Here is an 18,853-nt window from a genome sequence, read left to right on the forward strand (position 1 = left end):
GTGGAGGCTGTGGGGCGAGGGGCAAGGCCCATGCGAAACTCTTCGACGGAGCCAATGCGCTATGCGTCGACGCGCTTTTGGTGCGCAAGGCCCGCGCACATGGTGTCGGCGTCTGAGCTTGCCCACTCCTCGTCTAGGCCAATCGCTGAGCGTTCTTCCTCGTCGTCTGCATCAGGACCATCAGGACCATCAGGATCATCAGGCCACCTGATGGCAGCGCGTCGTCGAGATAAGAAAGTCGAGGTGGGACAGACAGCGCATCCGCCAATGGTGTGCATCATCAGACATCGCTCTGCGCTGCTGTACGTCTTGGCTCCGTTCCAGCAATGCGAGAGATGACATGGGAACAACGCCACAGACAGGATACAGATCCATTTCTGACGCTGATGCTGGCGCCGCCCAATAGAGCAGCTGTTAAGCGGGGGTGGAAAGACTGTAAATGAAGTCATTACAAGAAAAGGCACCCGATTATCGCCCCACACGCTAAGAATAGGCAGAGCACACCCGTATACGCGTGAACGCCGCACGAGACCCGATTGTGGAAGAAGGGGAGCGAGGAAAGGGAAGGCGAAGTTCAAACGGAAGGCCATGTTCGCAGGCTTAGCAACATCGTGCACAGAGAAAGACTCGCATTTTGCGCCCGTGTACAATCCGAAGCCTCGAGCGCTTGCTCGACGACGCACACATGTGCATGAAGTCTTCTCCCGCCCGTCTCCGAGTCTCCACCATCGTCCGTTCTGGTAGAGACATAGAACTTCTAAACACCATCACGGAAACCTGACACACCGCCCCCGATAAGCTTCACGCGTCTTTCGAGCCTCTAACAGACGGCATCACAAGAGAAAGCCTCAGTGAAGCCAGAAAGACACAGCAGATGGTAGCCAACAGATGATGGTGACTCTGCCGCCGTACGATGTTAATCACAGCTGCTTTGCTAGGCGACAGCGTCGGCGCGTATCAGAAATACCGCAAGCCTGACGGAGAGATCCGCCTCTGATGCGCGCGCATGTGCGCGCAGTGATCTATGATACGCTGAGTGCTAGACGGGTGATCCCCGAGATGCTGACGACGGGCGGAGAGATGCAAGAGTTCCACGGCTCCAGGCGCTGTTCAGCACGAATGATAGACGCACACACACCTCCATGGGGTAATATACGTACACTGTATCAGAAACGCGAACGCTCCGCTGTTGGTGCTCCAGCCCGAACATAGCTCCCGCGTCCAAGCTCGGACCTAGCGTGATGTAAACAGTGATCCCAACCTACCACCAGCCCGCGCGAGCTGATGCGCGGAGCGAGCGAGGGCATAGAGAGACAGCGGCGCTGGGTGTTCCTCACGCCTGTTCTGGCAAAGCATTTCATTATGCCAGCAATGCCGGGATCCAATGCAGGCAGGTGGAATGGTAGCGGAAGCCAGCAAGAGATGAGGGCTCAGAACGGACGAACCACGGCCACGCGGCGCGGCGCGTCCAGCTAGAATCTTAATCGATGACGGCGTGGAAGAATGGAAGCCGGGAAAGCCGCGAGAAAGGGAAATTGCGAGGTTCAGGTGAGATAGCATTTGCTTTGCGGGTCGGCAGGGGCGCGCGTGGGTCAGAGCGCGTTCACACGCGAGTGGAGGGGTAGGCGCACAAACGCCTCTGGATGTCGAATCGGGCGTCCGACCGCTCGACCGGGCATACAAAGATATGGATATAGACACAGACAGGCAGCACAGGCGGGCGAACGTTAAAATCGGGACGTGCAGTATGTAGAGGAGCGAGTAAAGCGCGATCGATATCTAGAGGCTGCACTGCGAAAAAGGAGCAGCAAGAACGACACTGGGCCTTTTGCTGATGCCGTCGACTTCTGAAAGACCCATGCAGCAACATATTAGACAAAGCAGCATCGGGGACGCGGACTGACTTGATGCGGATGGCTGGGCTGCCAAAGCCTCCGCAAGGCGCGCTCTACCAAGATCCGAGACCGCTGCGCCCAAAGAAATGGCATAGCATCATGGCAGGGGTAGATGCATGAGGATATAAGCTTACGATTTAGTACCGTGCCCCAGGGAGATTCTAGCTCGAGTCATATCTATCTGCGACATGAGGCTGGAGCTTAGAAGCCGGAGACAACAGGCAACGTGTCAATGCTATGAGATGGAGGGTGTCTTTAGATGGCAGGGGGCGTGAATAGCTGTGTGCTGCTGGTCCTGGGGTGGAGAGGGCGAGAGCAACTACGATAGGAGCTGGCTGCTGAAACAAAGACCTGTGCGGTCATGTTGGGGATAGACAGAGGAAACGTGCAAGCTGACGCGTACTCGGGCCCTGGCCACGCGGGGCTCTGTCCTGCTCGTGTGATATCATAGGATATCATGCTAAGCATGCAGCATTCGATCACTAGCATCATCACAGCGTCACTTCGACATATCGGCAGCGCAGGTTGGAGCTCCGCAGATGAGCCAGCCACGCTGCGTTCATACTCGCTGTAGCCCCAGAAGTCGTGATCCACGATCACGAACAAAGCAAGTCGGTCTTTGCCCATCGAGGCGTTGTGGGCCAGTGCGAATAAAAGAAGAGGCAGACGCTGCGCCGCGGGCATGACGCATCGCACGGTCTTACTGCCTAGTTAGTCCACACGCGCGCACACGCACGCTGTTGGGCAGCTAGCGACCAACACCGGGAGGCAGGGGAAAGTGCACGATGATGCTGATCGACAGCAGCGAACCCGATGTCCTGCTGGAGAAGCAGCTTTGCGCCTTCAGAGGGCACGCGCGTCGCGGCGTGGCGGCACAGGGAGCCCGGATAGGAAGGAACACGTTTCTGCGATTCCCACAAGCGACCTGAGATCGTGTCTCTCAACACGATAGTGAGGCTAATACGAAGGTGGAAGGCGAAGTACTGCATAGAGTGAAATAGGAGAACGCTGGAAGGAGGGCGCTGGCACTGGCTGAGCAGCGTTAGAGTTATGCAACGGGGTCTTCGAGCTGCACGCATTGGGCTCACTGGACTGTTCCGCGAATGAATACGATTGACATGCTGCAGCCCGGGCTGTCGATCGTGCTGCAAGCGAAAGAAAGAGCAGAACGTCTTACCCATCTCGATCTTTCCGAGCGACAAGCGTGTCACGCACACACCATAAATGCTGCAGTACGTGATTTCGAGAGCAGGCGAGAGGTAAGCGCGGTGTCAGTGCGTCCATGCTCCGCGCATGTCGGTCGACGCTCGGGCTATTACCATAAGTGAATCGCTTGAAATCTACGGCGGCCGCATGTGGGTCCATTCTCCACCCACGCACGCCTGATATATGCGGAGGTGATCATGCCCGAAGAGTAAGATTGACAAGCAACCGGGACCTGCGAATACATAAAGTTTGTGGCCATCGAGTGCCGTCGAATCTCGGAAGAAAATGCAGTTAGACGAGGCACGCTGAGTGAGTGGGTCGCCAGATATACGTCACTGCGACTAAGAACTGAGAGACACTGATATTGAAGTGAGGAATGTTTACGGCGAGTTAAGACAATACGTGCCGGTGACCTTTCTCTGACAAGCACGAGCGCAGGCACATCGGGCCCCTGCCCAGTTGCACGTCGTTGCTTGAGGCTCTCCCAAAAGTGGCTGGATCTGGAAGCCCGTTGATCAAAAATTAGACAGCCGGGCGCCTTTTGCTTCAAGGGAGCCGGTCAGCAGTCGGTCAGCGCGTCGTCAACGGTTTCTGAAGTCACCGGCACCGCCGGATATCGCTAGGTGCGTAGCGCCTTGGAGGACCTTGTCTCGCCTCGCGCAGCGCGAACGGTGTCGCAAGCCTGTCGACATTTCATTGCCGTTCCGTGTCGGCACGCACAGGCGAGATATGTGCCGCGCAGAATGCTGATAAATTCGAACCTGAATCAATCTGAAAGCAGATGAATTTCGGCAAGGGAGAGTGGTGGTGGTGCCGGTGGTGGCAGCGTCAAGATTCGATATATTGAAGATTCGGAAAGGAAGCGCAGAGAGCCATGTGCATGCGTGTCTCTTCCCTCCGAGGACGTTCGCCGTCGTGCCGTGGCATCGAGTGGACTAGGTTCATCTAGAAATAAGCCAGCAGTTCATAGATCACCGCAAATGCAAATGCGAGCAAGCGGACAAGCACTGTGAGACGCGGCCAGAACGTGTCCAGACACGCCCGACCTTTCGAAAGCTGGATCTCCCACCCCTGCCATTCATGAACCGCGCACGGCGCAATCGCACAGCTCGAAGGGAACCGAAGTCGACGCCACGTAAGATTGGCTGCTCCAACGGAACTGGAATGGCAGGCTTCGAGAAGCGCGAGCGCGTCTTGCACTTCTGCGACGCGACGTCGACGGCGACGGCGACTCAGACCCCACGACAAAGGAGAAGCCGGACTGGGAATTAGGTTAGACGCTGCGCTGGTCAGGGCCGGCAATGGAGCTGGGACGTCGACGTACCGTTCTGTGCGATGGTGAGCGCACGCGCGAAGAACGTGGGAATGACCGTCAGACGATCGTACCATCATGCTCAAAGTCCTCGGCGCGTGGCGCGTGCGGGAAGAGGAATGAAGAGGATCGTCCAACAGCGGCAATGGGCACTCAATTGGATTGGATGATGGATGTGGGCGCAAAGGCCAACGTGGGCTGGCGGGGCGGGCGGGCTGGAGGAAGCTGACTCGGGCCGCCGAGCGACGAATCGGAGAGGAGAACAATCACCCATCCTCCCAACCCATCGCGTTCAGTGATCCCAACAACTCGCCAGCCCGTCTACCTCACGCGAGCAGGATCTCATCAAGTAACCAAGATACAGCCCCGACTCCGCTGCATCTGATCCAGGTCCTCCTCCACACTGCCGCTCCCTCCACCACAGGCGTCCACGTCGCCGCCGTCGTGATACGCGCCGCCGCACACCTGAAACGCGTCCCTCGCCCGATCCTGCCATCGCGAGCCTGTTCCGCCCGCCGCCCTGGCCACACCGTGCGGTAAGCACCTATCGCGCCGCACGAGCACACACCGCACTACAGTCTCGGTCCCTCGCACCCAGGGCAACGCGACGCGCATCAGCGTGCATCGCGAGTCGGGGCAGACGCGCTCGCTTCTGGTGCGAGGGCAGAGGGGCGCTCAATATCACGATATTCCCATTTATGCGCCTATTTCAATTCAATGGTTTACATGCATGCTTATTCGCGAATCGCCTGCTGGAGCTGCTGGGGCCCTCTGGAGTCTAGTCGCAAACTGAGATGCCTCTTCGCCTCGCGTCCTGCTCCCTGCCCGCTTGTCCGTCTACTCGTCTCGCGCATGATTTCCTCATAGAACGGCAGGTGATTCGGGGCGCCGCAATTGGCTGCTGCGTATTACCGTACCCACCGCTCCAATAAACGGACTCGTAGCCAATTGTGGGTTCATTAATGCGAGACACGAGGCCGCTGAGGCCCAGAGACGCGACGACACATCAGACATGACTGACGTTGGCCGAGCACTCACAATAGCCCAACGCACAGTGGCTGCAGCACTTTGGTTTGCTTACTACATATCATCGCGATTGTCCTTCAGTCTCTGCACGAGACGCGTCGGCCGAACGCGCGCCGACCTGCACGCACGCACCTATTGCCGTGGCTTCACCCGGAGCGTGCACGGGCCTCCGCGAGCCCGTCGACGGCTGACGACCCCGCCCGAAGGGAAGGAACGCGCGGGTCGGAGATGGACGGCGCGGCCGCATCGATCCTTGCGAGCTTCGCGTCTCGGGAGGCTCGGTTTTCATCAATAGCAGGAAGAACGCGCGCGGATTCTCGAGCCAATGAGCACGAGTGCGAGTGCGAATACGAGGACGTGTGTACACGCCCCGCGAAGTGCAGCCCGCGAAGCACCATCGAAGCCGCGCGCGCGATGGAAGACGGCAAAGGAAGCTGAACCCACCTTGAGCTAGAGATGGGGAGGTGGACGCCGGCAGCAGCGTGCACGCGAGTGACAGAACATTGAACGGCACAGACTCACCACGACTTACTTTAACTTCGAGTCTCTGCGAGCGCCACCAACCCATCGCGATATCCAGATATCCATCGCCCGACCTCAAGACCTCAAGGCCTCATAGGCCTCATAGGCCTCTAGCTGATGGCACGGCACGGCACTGACGCAAGGCCCGCCATCGCCCAGTCCCATCCGCATCATCGTCCCACACTGACGGCCCTATTATCACTGCACCCATCGCCCGCCCGCCATCTGCCATCTGCCATCTGCCATCTGCCATCGCCAGCCATCGCCCCCCATCGCCCCATCGATCGATCATCTGTTCACCCGCATCAACGACCAGGGGAAGTCCTACGTACGCATCAACAGCACACGGACCAAGCAGCAAGCAAGCATCTGAGTAATAGAACGCACCGGGAGGAAGGAAAAAGCCACCCGAGCAGCCTCCGCCGCGTGGCACGATGCCGTGCTCACCGGCGGCGCCGCTGGAGCTCGAGGCGCATCGAATCTCGCGACGCAGCACGTAAAAAGAGGTAAAAAGCGCAAAGCCGATCCCTCCAAACGGGGCATCAGAGTGGCATCAAAGACGCACCACGCCTCCAATTCCAAATTCAGCGCTGCAGCGTCACGCGCTCGTAGGGCGCCTGCAGGCGCCCAACGCTCAACTTTATCCCCGGACGCACCAATTAATGCTGCTTATCCGCATCGCGACGCTCGCGCGTGCCTGGGCGGCCAGCTATGACCGCGGAGACGTCCTGCTTCGTCACTAGGCGTTCCCACGCGTTCGAGACCGGTCATGTCATCGGCCAGCCAGCGCGTACGCGAACAGAGTGTCAGAACCAATGATCTCTATATCGATTATACGCAGGGATGCCTAGCTAAGTACCCAAATGTGGCAAGAGACCGGGGGGTCTCCCTCTGGGAAGAGTAAGACACAGGGGATAAGTAAATAAGTAGTGAGAAAGAAGCAGACGGAACAAGCAAGCAAGGGGGACTCAACGAGCATGGAGAGGGAAAAGGATAGGGAGATGAGAACAGAGAGATATAGGGACCCTCTTGGTCCCGACCGCGACACCCTCCTATGGAGCATCGGGAATTATAAACACAACAGGAGTGGACGAGAACAAATAACAGGTATAGCAGAACAGACAGGTATAGCAACAAGCAACAAGGTATACGTATGAACAGTGCGCGGGGAGGACAGGGAAAGGGGGGACAAGGGAGGGGGGGAGCATGTACGACAGGAGAGCGCATAAGATAACATATGTGCAACAGAACGAGGAGGCGAGTGGGTTGGGGGCATGACGGGAGATATATATGCACAATAAGATACGGGAGAAAGGTTCGGGTGAGACAGACCCTGGGAAGAGCGACAGGAGGGTGTATAGGGTGTCGCAGGTGATAGTGTCGATAGCAGTGCATGCGATAACAGAACAAGTGAATCAGAACGTCGACAGGACATACGGCCCGCCAGGTGAACTAGGCTGGAATTCGCGCGGTGCGCGGTATTGGAAGTCTGAAGAGGGCCAGGGGCCATCAGCGTGTGGTCCAAGCACACGAGCAGAAATGATGAACGCACCTCCGTCCTTGATGACGGGATTGAGGCGTTCCCTTCGGATCTCCTCCTCCTCGCGCTCCATCTCCAGCTCGTACACAGCCTTCCTTCCTGCGACCCGAGCGGCTACGTCAACCGGCAGACGTTTTGGTGTCCAACGTCCACCGCCGTTGCGCTTGCAGACCTCGCTTTTGATGCGGAGGGGGTACGCATCGAGGTCGTTGGTGGGAACAGGGGCCTGGGGAAGGTAGATCTCGGGCTCAGAGGGGGGATTGGGGACAGCGGGGAGAGTCATGTGTCTGCGAGGAGCCGGGCGACGACGAATAGCAGGAGGCAAGGTCTGTCCGTCAGGGGGAGTGAGGAGGACGGAACTGCTACGAGAGGTGGAGCTGTTGCGAGAGCGGACAGGGGAAGTACGAACGGAGATAGGTGCTGGCAGGGCAGGTTTAATTACAGGGGGCGAGCGTGGGGTTGGGCAGGCGTAGATGATGTCGTAGCAGGCGTCGCAGACACGTGAATCGGATACGGGGGACTCTGGGGATGCGTAAGTGAAGATGGAGACGTTTCGTGGAGGATAGAGGAAAGAGAGGGTTGAGGTGTCGAGGAGGGCAGTCGTGCGAGAGGAGCAGTTGTGACAGAAGATGCCACCACATTTGCGACAGTGCTGAAGGGGCGTACGTGAGCGAACACGAAAGGGACGAGGGGGAAGAGGGACTTACGTGTCTACGCTCAAAGACGGAGAACTTCTTGTGGCATAGAAACGTTTCGCAGTATGAAGCCTGGGAGTCGGACTGGGAAAAGATTGTGTCAGGACGAGTTGAAAGACAGTGAAGAAAAGACGCGATCGAACCTTCCAGTGGGTCTTTGGGAGAAAGACGGCGAGATGCTCGTTCGGGCGGATAGGAGTGGCATCGGCTGCCTGGAGGGAAGCAAGGGAGGCGAGGGCAGAGGGCGGGGTAGAAGAGGGGGACGACGATGTGGCAGAAGAGGCGTCGTCGGAGAGGGAGGGGAGGGAGGACGAGGAGGGGGAGGAGCGGGGGACTAGGCGCGAGCCGGTGAGCCACGCGATGGCGGCGGGAAGGGAGGCGGGGGAGGCGGGAGACATACCGGGGGCGGGGTGGAGGGAGTCGAGGGAGCGGATTGCAGCCCTGAGCTGGCCGACGGCGGGAACGATGGGGCGGGAGAGGAGGGGTTCGGGGGAGGCCATGGCTGTGGGAGGAGGAGGAGGAGCGGGTGCTCTGTGCTTTATACCCAACACACCGCCGCCCTCAGATCCTCCCGCAGTTCGGCGCCGTGGCCACAGCAACTGCTCCCGTGCGCCGTCCACCCGGAGCCCCTGGCAGAACCCTTTCGAGCCGTCCAGCCACCCACTCCTCCACTTCCATCCGGATCACTCCAGCCTTCCAAAACAGCCACGGCCCCCCAACCCCTCCTGCCCTCCCTGGCCCTCCTCCCCACTCCAGCCTTCCCTCCTCCCTCCCTCCCTGTCGTCCACCCGATCCGCGCCTACTCGTCCCCCGACACCCCCGCCTCCACCGACGATCGTCCGCCCCCGCCTCCTCCATCCCACATCCTCCAGCCCCTGTCCACCCATCGATCGCGCTCGGCTAAACTCCCCGCCACGTCTTCATCCCACAAGGAATGCACACACAACATACGCGGCAAACATGCCACAACACCCCCCGGCCCGGCCCTCTCCCCTCCCCTATTGGTCTTCGTTGTCTCCCCTACCGATCATTGGCTGTCCGCGTCCGCGCCACGGTCCACTTGCCCCCGGCGAATCCACGGCCGTCCATTGTGCCCCGCGAATTCGAGACGCCCCCAGCCCCAGCCCGCGCCTCGAGCCTCCTCGCACACGACGCCCGCGCGCACGTCCGCGGACTCCCATTCTGGCTAGCGCGCGGCCTCGCCGTCGTCGCCCCAGCCTTCGCCTTCGCGCCCCCCCAACAAAACTGATGCGCCAGCCCAAGCCCGGCGTCCACGTACGTACGCCCCTCGACGCTCTTACGTCCACCCAGGTCTGCCCGCGCGACCACGCGTCCCGTCGCCACGTCGCCACGTCGCCACGCCCCCTCCATCGACCTAGCTAAGGGCCAAACGCTGACGACCCCCCTGGCGCATCGCGCGACGCACGTCGCGCGCGCGTGGGCCTATGAGCATGGGCCAGCGTGCGCTGCGCCATCGGGATCACCGGCCCCGTTCCCGACGATCAGCGACGCAAAATTAAGTGCCCCCCCTTACGCTTGGCCAGACTTCTCAACCTCTCCCCGCGCCCCTGACGATGCGATGCGGACCACACCCACATTAGCCGTCGCCCTACACAAAATGAAAAACGCTTAGAGCCTTTGATAGCCTCTGACCCACCGAATATCATTTGCGCTCCTTGTGGTACGCAGGAAAAACATCAGAGAAAAAAAAATCAAGAGAGCCAGCATGAAACGCAGCGAGCACAGATCTTGACCCCCCCTAGGCGATCGCCAAGTCAAAAATCGTCGCGGTGGCGCGTGCCCGCTTATGTACTCCGCGGTGCCCAATTGGCTGCGCACGCCGCCCGCCGCCGCCACTGCCGCCTGTGCCGCGACGTGCCGCGTGCCGCCTGCGCATTGGCCGTGCGCGTGCACGCGGCGGTGGCCGCGGCGGGACTCTATTATACGATCACCAACCTGCAGCTAGGTGCAGCCTGTGCGCGCGCATGCCGATCGTCGTCGATCGCTGCCTGCGTGCGCCGCTGTCGCTCGCGCCCCTGATCCACTCGCGCTAGCTCGGCGGTCTGGTACGACTCCTGTCTTTTATTTTTCCCTCTCTTCCTTCCTCAGCGTGATCGCTGGTGCACCAAGCTACCAAGCTCCGTGGACGCGACGATGCGCGTTCATTTTCTTCGGTACGGCGCGGCGAACGTCGCACAGCTGTCGCCCACGCCAGCACCACCGCCTCAGCCTCACCCCGCCGCCCGCCCGCAGCCATATAGCATAGTGCAGCATGTACACGTGAGCGACCACATTCCTTTCTCCGCACTCCGTCCGATTCGATTTACGCACGTACATACATACATACATAACCGACTCTGGGGACGAGCGTAATAAATGCGAAGAAGCGTCGCGCGCGCGCGCTTCCTTCTGATTCGCGCGCGTGCGGTCGACGCTTGCCGTCGCTGCAAGTATGTAAAGATGCACCGATGCGATGAGATGCGATATGATATGATGGCCATCGCCAGGGCTGCTTGGATGACATCCTAGAACATCAAGGACGTAGAAGAGGACATGTGCCACACCGGCCCCTATTTGTGAATAATGAGTACAGGGGGCGCCGTCGACGTTGCACTCGTGACACGACGCAGTCGTCGAGAAGAGTCGTCGAACGACGCGCAGCCTGCTACCTGCTGGGGTTCGCAGTTCGCAGACGTACGAGGCCACCGGTGCCGAGTCGATCGACGTCGCCCAGGCGAGGTTCGACCAGCCGCCAGCCGCCAGCCAGCCGAGAACCTGAGATGCCAGACCAGATTCGCTCACAAGCACTTCCCAAGCCCGCATCGATGCGCAGGCACCAAAGAAGGACCGCGCAGACTCACTACCCCGCCCCCACCGCGTGCGCAGCTCACCCTAGTTCGCCCCGGCCTCCTTCTGCAATTATCCTCGGCCCCTTGAACTCCCCTTAATGCTCAGACTTGGAACCTCTCGGAAACCAGGCTGCATGTTCAGCCTCCAATGTACATACCGACGTCGATCGGACGAAAAACCGCCAGCCGCCACAGGAAAACAGAGACGCCGCCGCGGGTGTCGGGCGTGCGGTGCAATGTCGCGGTTGATCAGACCGTGCGGTGTCGTGGAATAACGAGGGTCGGCCGGTGCTGCGCGCGACGATCGAGGGCGCTGTCAGTCGGTCAGCCGAGTGCGAGGCGGTGCGGTGCAGCTGGGGCGGAGCGGAGCTCGACGAGGTAGGATGCGCGTCCAGCCCGAGCGTGGCAGATATTCGATCTTTACCTAGTGGAGCTTCCTGTGCAAAGCGAGCATCGTCGCTCGTACCACCCGGGTGTTGCGTCCATGCAATGACCGTGCCCACTCCATGCCCACGCTTGACGCCACAAAGGGAACGTGATACCACCGAGTGCCGAGCTCGTGTCGATCCCGGAAACACGCCACGAGCAGCCACTCACAAAGGGCCACATTACTTGCCGTACGTCTGTGTTCCATGTCTCCGACCCGTCTCCCTGCCGTAACGATCCTCCAGATCTTTGCCCCGAACGGCCGCGAGCGCACACTGTGGCCATCCTCCCCCGATACGTCAGTCCATCGTGTCATACCGGGCGCCCGAGCTTCGAGAAGTAACAAAGGATGACGCTCGTCGACGCCCATAGACGTCCGCGACGTCGAATCAGAAACTCGCGCGCAGAGGACGGCCGGGCGTGATTGGAATGTGGTCAGGCAGGCGAACTGTCGATTAGTGAGCAGCCGGACGCAGTGCGAGGCGCCCATCTCGCTGGACGGCTGACGTCGCGAGTCTGCGAGGAATAGAAGCAGAAGGCGCGGGCTAACAAAGACGTCCAGCGCGCAGATGCGCGAACTCGAAAGGAGCGAGCCAGGGCGAGCGCGCGTCTTCTCCGGGCGGACCATGGCATTGCAATTGCGAGGCAAATCGCGGTCTCATCGACGCGATCTGGACGCGGCCGGGTTCAGCGATGATGTCGGTGCGCTCGTAGTAAGTGAGCTTGTACAAGCGGGGGCCCGCGGCCGGGGTGGGTCCATGTTAGTGCGCGAAGAGCTGCAGCGCCAGGTCCGAGTTCCGAACACTATGGCCCGCTGGGGAACGCAAGACTCCACCTGCGCACCCACCCTCCCCCTCGCTGGCCTTGCTCCCTTCTGCTTCGCGCGATCTTTCAGGTTTAGAGGTGTCAGACCCAAGCACCGTGGAGTGCGCGGTGCGTCCTAGGACGGGGAGAAATCATAGAGAACGACGCGGTTGGACGACTCCGTATGTACATGCACGCGCTTGGGGTTGGCAGATGGGCGATGAGGCGCATCTACCATGTATAGGCTGTTCGACAGCGGGGGCATCGGGAGGGGGAGGGGGGCGTTGATGGGGCGAGGCGCTCGATGGGAGGGCAAGGTTCGAGGATGTCGCGCGAGGCCGTCGAGACCCTCAACCGAAGCGACGCGGTGCGTGTCTTCTCTTTCTCTCTGCGCTCGTGAGCAGTTGACACTTACCGGCCAGGCCGACGCGCAAGCCGCCAGCGTACGCTGCTTACGGCCCAAAACGGTGCAGGGACGCCCACGAGCGGACACCCGCACACTCAGTTGAGTCAGCCTTCCTTCCTTCCAACGCCCGACTCTCCTTCTCCTTCTCCGCCCGGACGCCCCCCCACGTCGACGCTTACGAATCCGCTCGCGGCAGGGAAGCGCAGGGACCAGTGGGTGCGTGTGCATGCGGACGCGTTGGGTAGCTGCACGCTCACGCCCGACAAGGTTTCGGCATTTCATCGTCGCAAACCGTATCGGCGCCCCGATCGCCCGTCCCTGCGCCCCTTCGCGTCCCTCTGCGCTGAACGCGTCGCACAGTTAGTCGGCGTTGCCCGACAAGCCCCTCCCGTTCGACGATCCGCTGCTGAACACGCTCAGTCTTGGGATTTCTTCGTCCATGTCGCCGATTGGCACTCGCGCCGGCTCACGCCTCGCGAAGTGGTCCGTAATTGGACGCGTCTGTGCTCGATGGGTCTGTTTTTGGCGGCGTCGGCGAGTTAGGTTTCCCCTTTGCGTGCACGCGCACGCACGAGCCTCGGAGAAAGTGTCGGCCACAACGGGGAATGTTGACGGCCCTGCCTCGTCTGACGCACTCTGAGCGTGCGCGGCTGCAGTGCGCACACCGGGAACAAGCAGAATATCACAGGGAGCACTCGCCTGAGATTGGCCCTGTGACCCCCGACGTACGGAGTATTTCCGCACATATACTTTACTCGCAGATTTGCTGATGCGCCTGATGGGACCGCGTATATACGTGTATGCCCTTGAGAGGGCAAAGGGCATCCATGAATTCCGCATGCCCATGCCGGGGAGCGCGGGCGGTGCGGTACCGAGAGCGGTGGGGACGCGAGCCCCGCTGGGGAAAACGCGGGGCTGCCAATGGGCAACTGCGAGCGAATGAGCGTGCGTGCCTGGAACCCACCAGGCAAAGTTCAACAATTCCGAATCGCGGATACGGCACTGCGCGGCACAGGATCGCGCATCCATGTGTTTTCTTCGCGTTCCTACTGGAAGCTACTGGACAGGCTTTTTTTTTTCTCTTTTTTTTGGGGGCAGTCGTGACCGTCTTTGGCTGCCTGCAGGTCCCGCATGAATGTCTTCTAGTTTTCTCTTGGTCCTGGTGATTCGTCGCTTGTCGGTACCGGATCACCTGAGTACCATTCGATATTCGTGCATCCGGTGCTCGCAGCAGGCTCCAATAGCAGTGCACGTTGAGACCAGGATGGGGACGATCGTGTTCTTCTTCTTCTCTTTCTCTAAAGCAAATCCCTGTTGGTTTGTTCTGTGCAATATGTTGCTGGGGAGACTCCGACTCGCTGCCCGCGGATCAAAGATCAAGATACAGTACAGCACTTTGTGCAACCTCATGCATGGTCCTGCCAGCGAGAGCCCTGATCCTCCCTTCTGACCTGTCTGTGTTGTGATGCGCGCACGGCCCCGCAGACGTCTGCGTGCCCAATCCGACCGATTGAACTCAACGCCCGCCTGCTGTTGTCGCTTCGCTGTCAACTGCTCTCGAGCTCATTCGATTCGGGGCGCGACGTTGGCGCGTGATTTCGCACCGCACCGACGCAGACCGACGCCTTTTGATCGCCGGTGGTCCAATTGGGCGAAGCGTGTGTAGCTTGTTTCGCTGCCGCTCCGTTCTTGCCGTGCCGATAGATCCAGAGCGGGCCCAAGACCGCGTCGAGCCAGCAACGCAGAAGAACGCAGTCGTTCTTGTGCACGTCGCCACGACCATCGTGCGACCCTGCGAAGTCCAGGTCGAGCTGGTCTCTATTTCGAGGCCAATCACCGTGATGATTAGCGTCCACGGCGCATCGAACTTTGTTCGACGCCACTGGCGCAGCGCTGCCCAATGTCCTCGGCGCGCCCATACTTGTGCGCAGGAGTCCATCCGGATCACGCGCATGTGCGGCCCTGCTCTCCCACGCCGGGCCTTGTCGTCTGCACTTAGAGTTTGATTCACCGGCGAGCGTAGGGGCCTCCCCGCATTGGCTGTGGCCACGTGTGGACGGCCGGCAGCGCTTCTTGTCTGCACGGCTGCTGTCTCTGCACTATCCAACAGATGCCGCTCCACTGCGAACGACGCCCCTAGAGCGGTCGTGCGCGCCGCGCGCCATCCCAATCCTGGTCGAGGGGGAAACCTAAACGCGTGCGCATCTGCGTCCTCTCTCCCGTCTCTGTCCGCGGCGTCCTCGAAACACACGCCCGTCGCTGGCAGCTGTGCAACTTCGACGATGCGATCGTCGTCCTCGCCACGACTCTCGAAGACACTGACACCCTGCGCACGAGCAGCGGCCGCGCGCGTTCTCGTAACCGCCCTGCTCGACCCACAGGCCGCATCCGACTTGCCATTTCCGCACACGCTAGCGCGTTGCGGGCAGTCGCATTTGGGCGCGCCCCTGGTTAGAGTTCGCCTCTCACGGGAACCGTCGACGCTGCTTCGCCCGCTTGTCAGACCCACATGCTGCCGTCGTCGCGTCCTATGCGCCACCCACCGACGCGTCCATTGACTCACGGCCGACATCCGCGGAACACGCATATCCGCCCACTGCACGCAGACGCGGAGGCGCTGATGCCGCGAACCTGCTAGGGCCACCTCCATCCTACTTCCCCGTACCTGTCCATCCCAGGCGGATCTCGCACGCAACGCGGCCCTGCGCGTGGTTCAAGTCGGTTGGTCGGGCGCTTCGCGGCACATTCCGCCTCCCATCTACACGGGCGGCTCGCAGCACATTCCCCCAAGGCCCCCCTTCCGCTGTAGCAACATCGTTGATCTGGGTGCCTCGGCACGCCCAAACGTGAGCTGGCGACCGAGGGTTGCTCGACGACTCCTCGCGCGAAGATCGCATTGCGCACATGGGCCTGCAACGTGGGGTTACCTCTTTGGGCGTCCTCCCACGGCACGCTGTACACGGCGCGTCTAGGCAGGCTTCGCGAATCGCCTCTGGGCGTCGAGTGTCCTTGCAGTATCTGCGAATGGGCAGCGATGTGGGCTAGCGTAAGTATATGTGCTGGGCGCGTGCTGTACGTACTGGGTAAACTCTCATGCCCTGTTCGATATAAAATAGCCATCTGCTGACTGGTGTGCTCGCTTCAAGGAGCTACAGATGTGGTGGCGCACAAGTGTGGTCGGTGATCTCGCCATACTTGCTCTTGCACAGGGTCGAAGGCCAGAGTATCATCTCGTACTTCAGACGGTATTGGCCACCACAATCGGGTGCTGGACCTGTACAGCTTTCAGGGCGCAACTGCACGCACGATTGCCACGCCCTTCCGAATTCGTCATCCCAGTGATCCCACATCGTGATCCTGGTCCTCTCCGGATTCTCAAGACGAAATTCAAGCGCTTCTTCGCCCGCTGACGACGACACGTTGCGGCCGCTCGAGGGCTGAGCTCGACGCGTCGGGCCCATCTCCAGATCTCTGCCGGTCGTGTGCTATGTTGCGGCGCACACAGCCGTCCGACGGTGCAGCGCAAAGCGGTGGGATACATGCGCTGTTGCACGGCGTGCGGCCTCGGATCTTTGTCCATGCCCGCTCCGGCGCGTCCAAGCCCGTGGAGTTGGGGCTCGTCTATGCGGGGCTGGGCGACTCTGCTCCGCGCTGTTTGTAGGAGCCGTCTCGCACGCTTGCATCGCGCTCTGTGAATATGGCCAAATGGATCCTGGGCCGCAGACGTTGATGATCGCGAGCGCGTCGCGCATCTCTGTGGGTGAGGATCCGTTCATCTGCGCGCGCGCGCGGAGCTGACAAGCAAGAGGACAGATTTGCGTCGAGGCCGCGCGCTGGTTCCGATCAATAATGCGCCTGTGCGCTCCAGTGGGCTCACTGGCTCCGTTTCCTCAGCTTATCAGACGCACACGGATCACGGATCAGGTCTATCCCCAGACGGATCTCCATCAGCCACATCCACATCTCTCCGACGCCCACCCCATCCGCCAGCACATTGCATCAAACGATCAAAAAGCATGCATCAGACCACAAGCAGTGAGTGGCTCCCATCTCCGAGGCACCCACCCGCTCGCTCTCCGGTGGCGCACTCGGTGGCGTGGCATTTCCCGATCCGAGCTTCGCTCCCGCCGAAAAGCTTAAAAGAAAAGCGCGAGATCGCAGATGCCCGCACTGGGCACCGTTGCCCCATGGGGCGCGCGCGGCTCCGTAAAGCACATCGGAGCAGGCGCATCTGATGCCAGCAGACGCCAGACGGCGGCTATCATGCTGCTGATTCGCGTCCCGCTGGCGGCCTCTGCGAGCGACCGACGCGTGGGTGTTGCGCAGTGCGTTTCGATGATTGAGTTTCTTCGGGGCCGGTCGTCGGGCTCTGGGCAGGGTGTGTTTGTATTGTGGACAGGTAATTTACTGATCAGCACCGATGTGGGTATAGGCAGGGGGTTGTCAGATGCTGATTCTTGCGTACCGGGGGCATAAGCGCGTGTGTATGTGTGGACACGCGGCCCATTTTTGCTCTGTCCTTTCTGTTCTGTCTCGCGCCATGGTTTCTGTCTGAGGCCGGTCGGAGCAGAGAAACTGCCTCAGCGCTTCCGCGTCTCGGGAAGAACTCGATGTGGGAATGGACAGGGACCGTCCACGGGACCGCCAGGGTGTGTTGCGAGGGTCGCGTCGCCGTGGCATCTTTTCGAGATGCCCTTCGTGCGATGAATGAGCGAAGGGGTGTGTGGAGAGGTAAGGTTTCGAACGACGCGCGCTGAGGAGCGCATCGGGCGGCGGGTGCCTGCGCAGTGTTCTTGGCTTCTGACTGTGTCCGGCTTCTGTTCCTCCAACCAGCATGGGAGAGGTCGTGGGACCGACGCCGATGGTCGCGTGTCGAACGTGTACGTTCGCTAGCCAGTAAGCACGCTCTCTTTTCGGGGCGCGTGCGGGCCCGGTTTCTGCTGTGTATCTGACAGACTGCTTGTGAGAAGAGTCCTTTGGTTCGGCGCTCGGCCTCGTCGCAGGGTTCATGCGACAATCTACAGAGACGTACGTTCCTCGGTGTAATGCTAGCTAACAGTTCACTAGTGCAAATGCCGTATAGGGCTGCGGTCATTCCACCGGAGCCGCAGCCTCGAGAGGCTAACTGGCTGTTGGGCCGTGTTGGCCTGTCGAACCTGGATCATGTAGGGAATGACTTTGGCCTCGATCAGGCTTGTTTTGGTCCATCCACTACTGCTATTCCCACTTGGCATATGCGACGTCGGAGCGTCTTGGCAGATCGAGCAGTATTGGAGAGCGCTTGGAACGGTGGCTCGATGACCAGATATATGAACCAATACAGCCTTTTAATACCTGAGATCACTCTTGGATGAAGGTTCGAAGAAAGCATCCTTGATGTGATCTCTGGGCCGGTGGCTTTTTCGTTGCACTGACCTCTTGGTTTTGTGAGCTGCGAGTGTACGGACCGAGCCGATCGAGGGTATTCCAGGCCTACAGCAGAACCTGGTAGCACAAGGAACTTTCCGTCGTCGACCATAATGATTGGGATCTCGGGAAGTGATCACGGGCAATTTCCTCATATTGTTGTGTCCCATACTTACAGTGCATCTGCGGGTTATCTTTCTAACAACTACCATTCGGTGGTATTTTAAAATAGCAAGTGTATTGTGCATGGCCCGATGCATCGTTGATTACGGTGCGAACTGGTGCACGATGTGGGAGCAGGTAGAGCATGCGCGCAGATGACAAGATGGCTGTCATACCAATGTTGGCAACCTGTATGTGTGTACGTGGCCCCTCTTCCATTGACCTCACCAGAGTGTGTTGAATCCGTCTCTTGCTCCAAGCCCATGCCGTCTACTCTAGATCCTCGTCCATCGTGCCCACTACCATGCCCCTTTTTGTGGTCCCAGTATCCTCTTCCGCAAATCTATATGCCTTCGTCAATGTATATGCTTGTAGTGTTCACCGAAGACCCGTGTTATCCCACCTGATCGTTCAAGGCTGAGTGCGGCACCATCAGAACAAGGAAGCAAGTTCACTATTCCTTCAGAATTTTTCAGAGCAGTTTATATCCCATTGGCGATCCCCACAAGACAGGCAGCTTTACCGTCGTCTACACACACGATAGTATGAACACGGCGTGACTTTCTCAACATTCAGAAAACGTGAAGCGGAAGGGATTGAGGAA

At 59.8% G+C, this 18,853-nt stretch overlaps 11 protein-coding genes across 11 annotated transcripts; 5 read left to right on the forward strand and 6 right to left on the reverse strand.

The window, feature by feature from the left end:
• Window positions 1-59: 59 nt before the first annotated feature.
• HETIRDRAFT_448225 (uncharacterized protein) lies at window positions 60-2,884 on the reverse strand (the record flags this gene model as incomplete). The annotated part of the gene is made up of 3 exons (XM_009543372.1): window positions 60-207; window positions 2,299-2,602; window positions 2,656-2,884. 3 exons carry the CDS (start codon window positions 2,882-2,884, stop codon window positions 60-62), a joined length of 681 nt encoding a protein of 226 aa, XP_009541667.1.
• Window positions 2,885-3,248: 364 nt separating this feature from the next.
• On the reverse strand, window positions 3,249-4,525 carry HETIRDRAFT_470016 (uncharacterized protein). Its single transcript, XM_009543373.1, has 3 exons — window positions 4,426-4,525; window positions 4,104-4,362; window positions 3,249-4,036 (listed from the first exon to the last, which is right to left on the reverse strand). The coding sequence occupies exons 1-3, from the start codon at window positions 4,491-4,493 to the stop codon at window positions 3,683-3,685; spliced, it is 681 nt and encodes a 226-aa protein (XP_009541668.1). The 5' UTR covers window positions 4,494-4,525; the 3' UTR covers window positions 3,249-3,682.
• Window positions 4,526-6,797: 2,272 nt separating this feature from the next.
• On the forward strand, window positions 6,798-7,118 carry HETIRDRAFT_407293 (uncharacterized protein; the record flags this gene model as incomplete). The annotated part of the gene is made up of 1 exon (XM_009543374.1): window positions 6,798-7,118. The coding sequence occupies exon 1, from the start codon at window positions 6,939-6,941 to the stop codon at window positions 7,116-7,118; it is 180 nt and encodes a 59-aa protein (XP_009541669.1). The 5' UTR covers window positions 6,798-6,938.
• Window positions 7,119-7,376: 258 nt separating this feature from the next.
• HETIRDRAFT_448227 (uncharacterized protein) lies at window positions 7,377-8,594 on the reverse strand (the record flags this gene model as incomplete). The annotated part of the gene is made up of 4 exons (XM_009543375.1): window positions 7,377-7,450; window positions 7,514-8,153; window positions 8,209-8,280; window positions 8,340-8,594. The coding sequence occupies 4 exons, from the start codon at window positions 8,592-8,594 to the stop codon at window positions 7,377-7,379; spliced, it is 1,041 nt and encodes a 346-aa protein (XP_009541670.1).
• Window positions 8,595-8,694: 100 nt separating this feature from the next.
• HETIRDRAFT_448228 (uncharacterized protein) lies at window positions 8,695-9,829 on the forward strand (the record flags this gene model as incomplete). Its single annotated transcript, XM_009543376.1, has 4 exons — window positions 8,695-8,700; window positions 8,762-8,803; window positions 8,853-9,361; window positions 9,460-9,829. 4 exons carry the CDS (start codon window positions 8,695-8,697, stop codon window positions 9,827-9,829), a joined length of 927 nt encoding a protein of 308 aa, XP_009541671.1.
• A 126-nt stretch (window positions 9,830-9,955) lies between these two features.
• HETIRDRAFT_100100 (uncharacterized protein) lies at window positions 9,956-12,099 on the reverse strand (the record flags this gene model as incomplete). Its single annotated transcript, XM_009543377.1, has 4 exons — window positions 9,956-10,085; window positions 10,895-10,971; window positions 11,204-11,482; window positions 11,512-12,099. The coding sequence occupies 4 exons, from the start codon at window positions 12,097-12,099 to the stop codon at window positions 9,956-9,958; spliced, it is 1,074 nt and encodes a 357-aa protein (XP_009541672.1).
• Window positions 12,100-12,562: 463 nt separating this feature from the next.
• Window positions 12,563-12,926, forward strand: HETIRDRAFT_414096 (uncharacterized protein; the record flags this gene model as incomplete). The annotated part of the gene is made up of 2 exons (XM_009543415.1): window positions 12,563-12,642; window positions 12,698-12,926. The coding sequence occupies 2 exons, from the start codon at window positions 12,563-12,565 to the stop codon at window positions 12,924-12,926; spliced, it is 309 nt and encodes a 102-aa protein (XP_009541710.1).
• Window positions 12,904-13,508, reverse strand: HETIRDRAFT_438114 (uncharacterized protein; the record flags this gene model as incomplete). Its single annotated transcript, XM_009543378.1, has 1 exon — window positions 12,904-13,508. A coding segment is annotated over one exon (467 nt), but the record flags the coding sequence as incomplete, so codon positions are not given.
• A 3,309-nt stretch (window positions 13,509-16,817) lies between these two features.
• Window positions 16,818-17,691, reverse strand: HETIRDRAFT_448233 (uncharacterized protein; the record flags this gene model as incomplete). Its single annotated transcript, XM_009543379.1, has 2 exons — window positions 16,818-17,088; window positions 17,147-17,691. The coding sequence occupies 2 exons, from the start codon at window positions 17,689-17,691 to the stop codon at window positions 16,818-16,820; spliced, it is 816 nt and encodes a 271-aa protein (XP_009541674.1).
• A 62-nt stretch (window positions 17,692-17,753) lies between these two features.
• On the forward strand, window positions 17,754-18,650 carry HETIRDRAFT_470021 (uncharacterized protein; the record flags this gene model as incomplete). Its single annotated transcript, XM_009543380.1, has 2 exons — window positions 17,754-18,448; window positions 18,510-18,650. One exon carries the CDS (start codon window positions 17,754-17,756, stop codon window positions 18,033-18,035), a length of 282 nt encoding a protein of 93 aa, XP_009541675.1. The 3' UTR covers window positions 18,036-18,448; window positions 18,510-18,650.
• Window positions 18,395-18,670, forward strand: HETIRDRAFT_234329 (uncharacterized protein; the record flags this gene model as incomplete). The annotated part of the gene is made up of 2 exons (XM_009543381.2): window positions 18,395-18,440; window positions 18,510-18,670. 2 exons carry the CDS (start codon window positions 18,395-18,397, stop codon window positions 18,668-18,670), a joined length of 207 nt encoding a protein of 68 aa, XP_009541676.1.
• Between the last annotated feature and the right edge of the window lie 183 nt (window positions 18,671-18,853).

This window comes from Heterobasidion irregulare (genome assembly GCF_000320585.1).
Source record: "Heterobasidion irregulare TC 32-1 unplaced genomic scaffold scaffold_01, whole genome shotgun sequence".
In the NCBI taxonomy this organism is placed as follows: domain Eukaryota; kingdom Fungi; phylum Basidiomycota; class Agaricomycetes; order Russulales; family Bondarzewiaceae; genus Heterobasidion; species Heterobasidion irregulare.

Coding starts and splice junctions, on each gene's coding strand:
- HETIRDRAFT_470016 (XM_009543373.1), bottom strand. CDS start 4,493: ATGATGGTACGATCGTCTGACGGTCATTCCCACGTTCTTCGCGCGTGC. Junction 4,363..4,425: donor GCTCACCATCGCACAGAACG/GTACGTCGACGT, acceptor CCTAATTCCCAG/TCCGGCTTCTCCTTTGTCGT. Junction 4,037..4,103: donor GGCCGCGTCTCACAGTGCTT/GTCCGCTTGCTC, acceptor AGATGAACCTAG/TCCACTCGATGCCACGGCAC.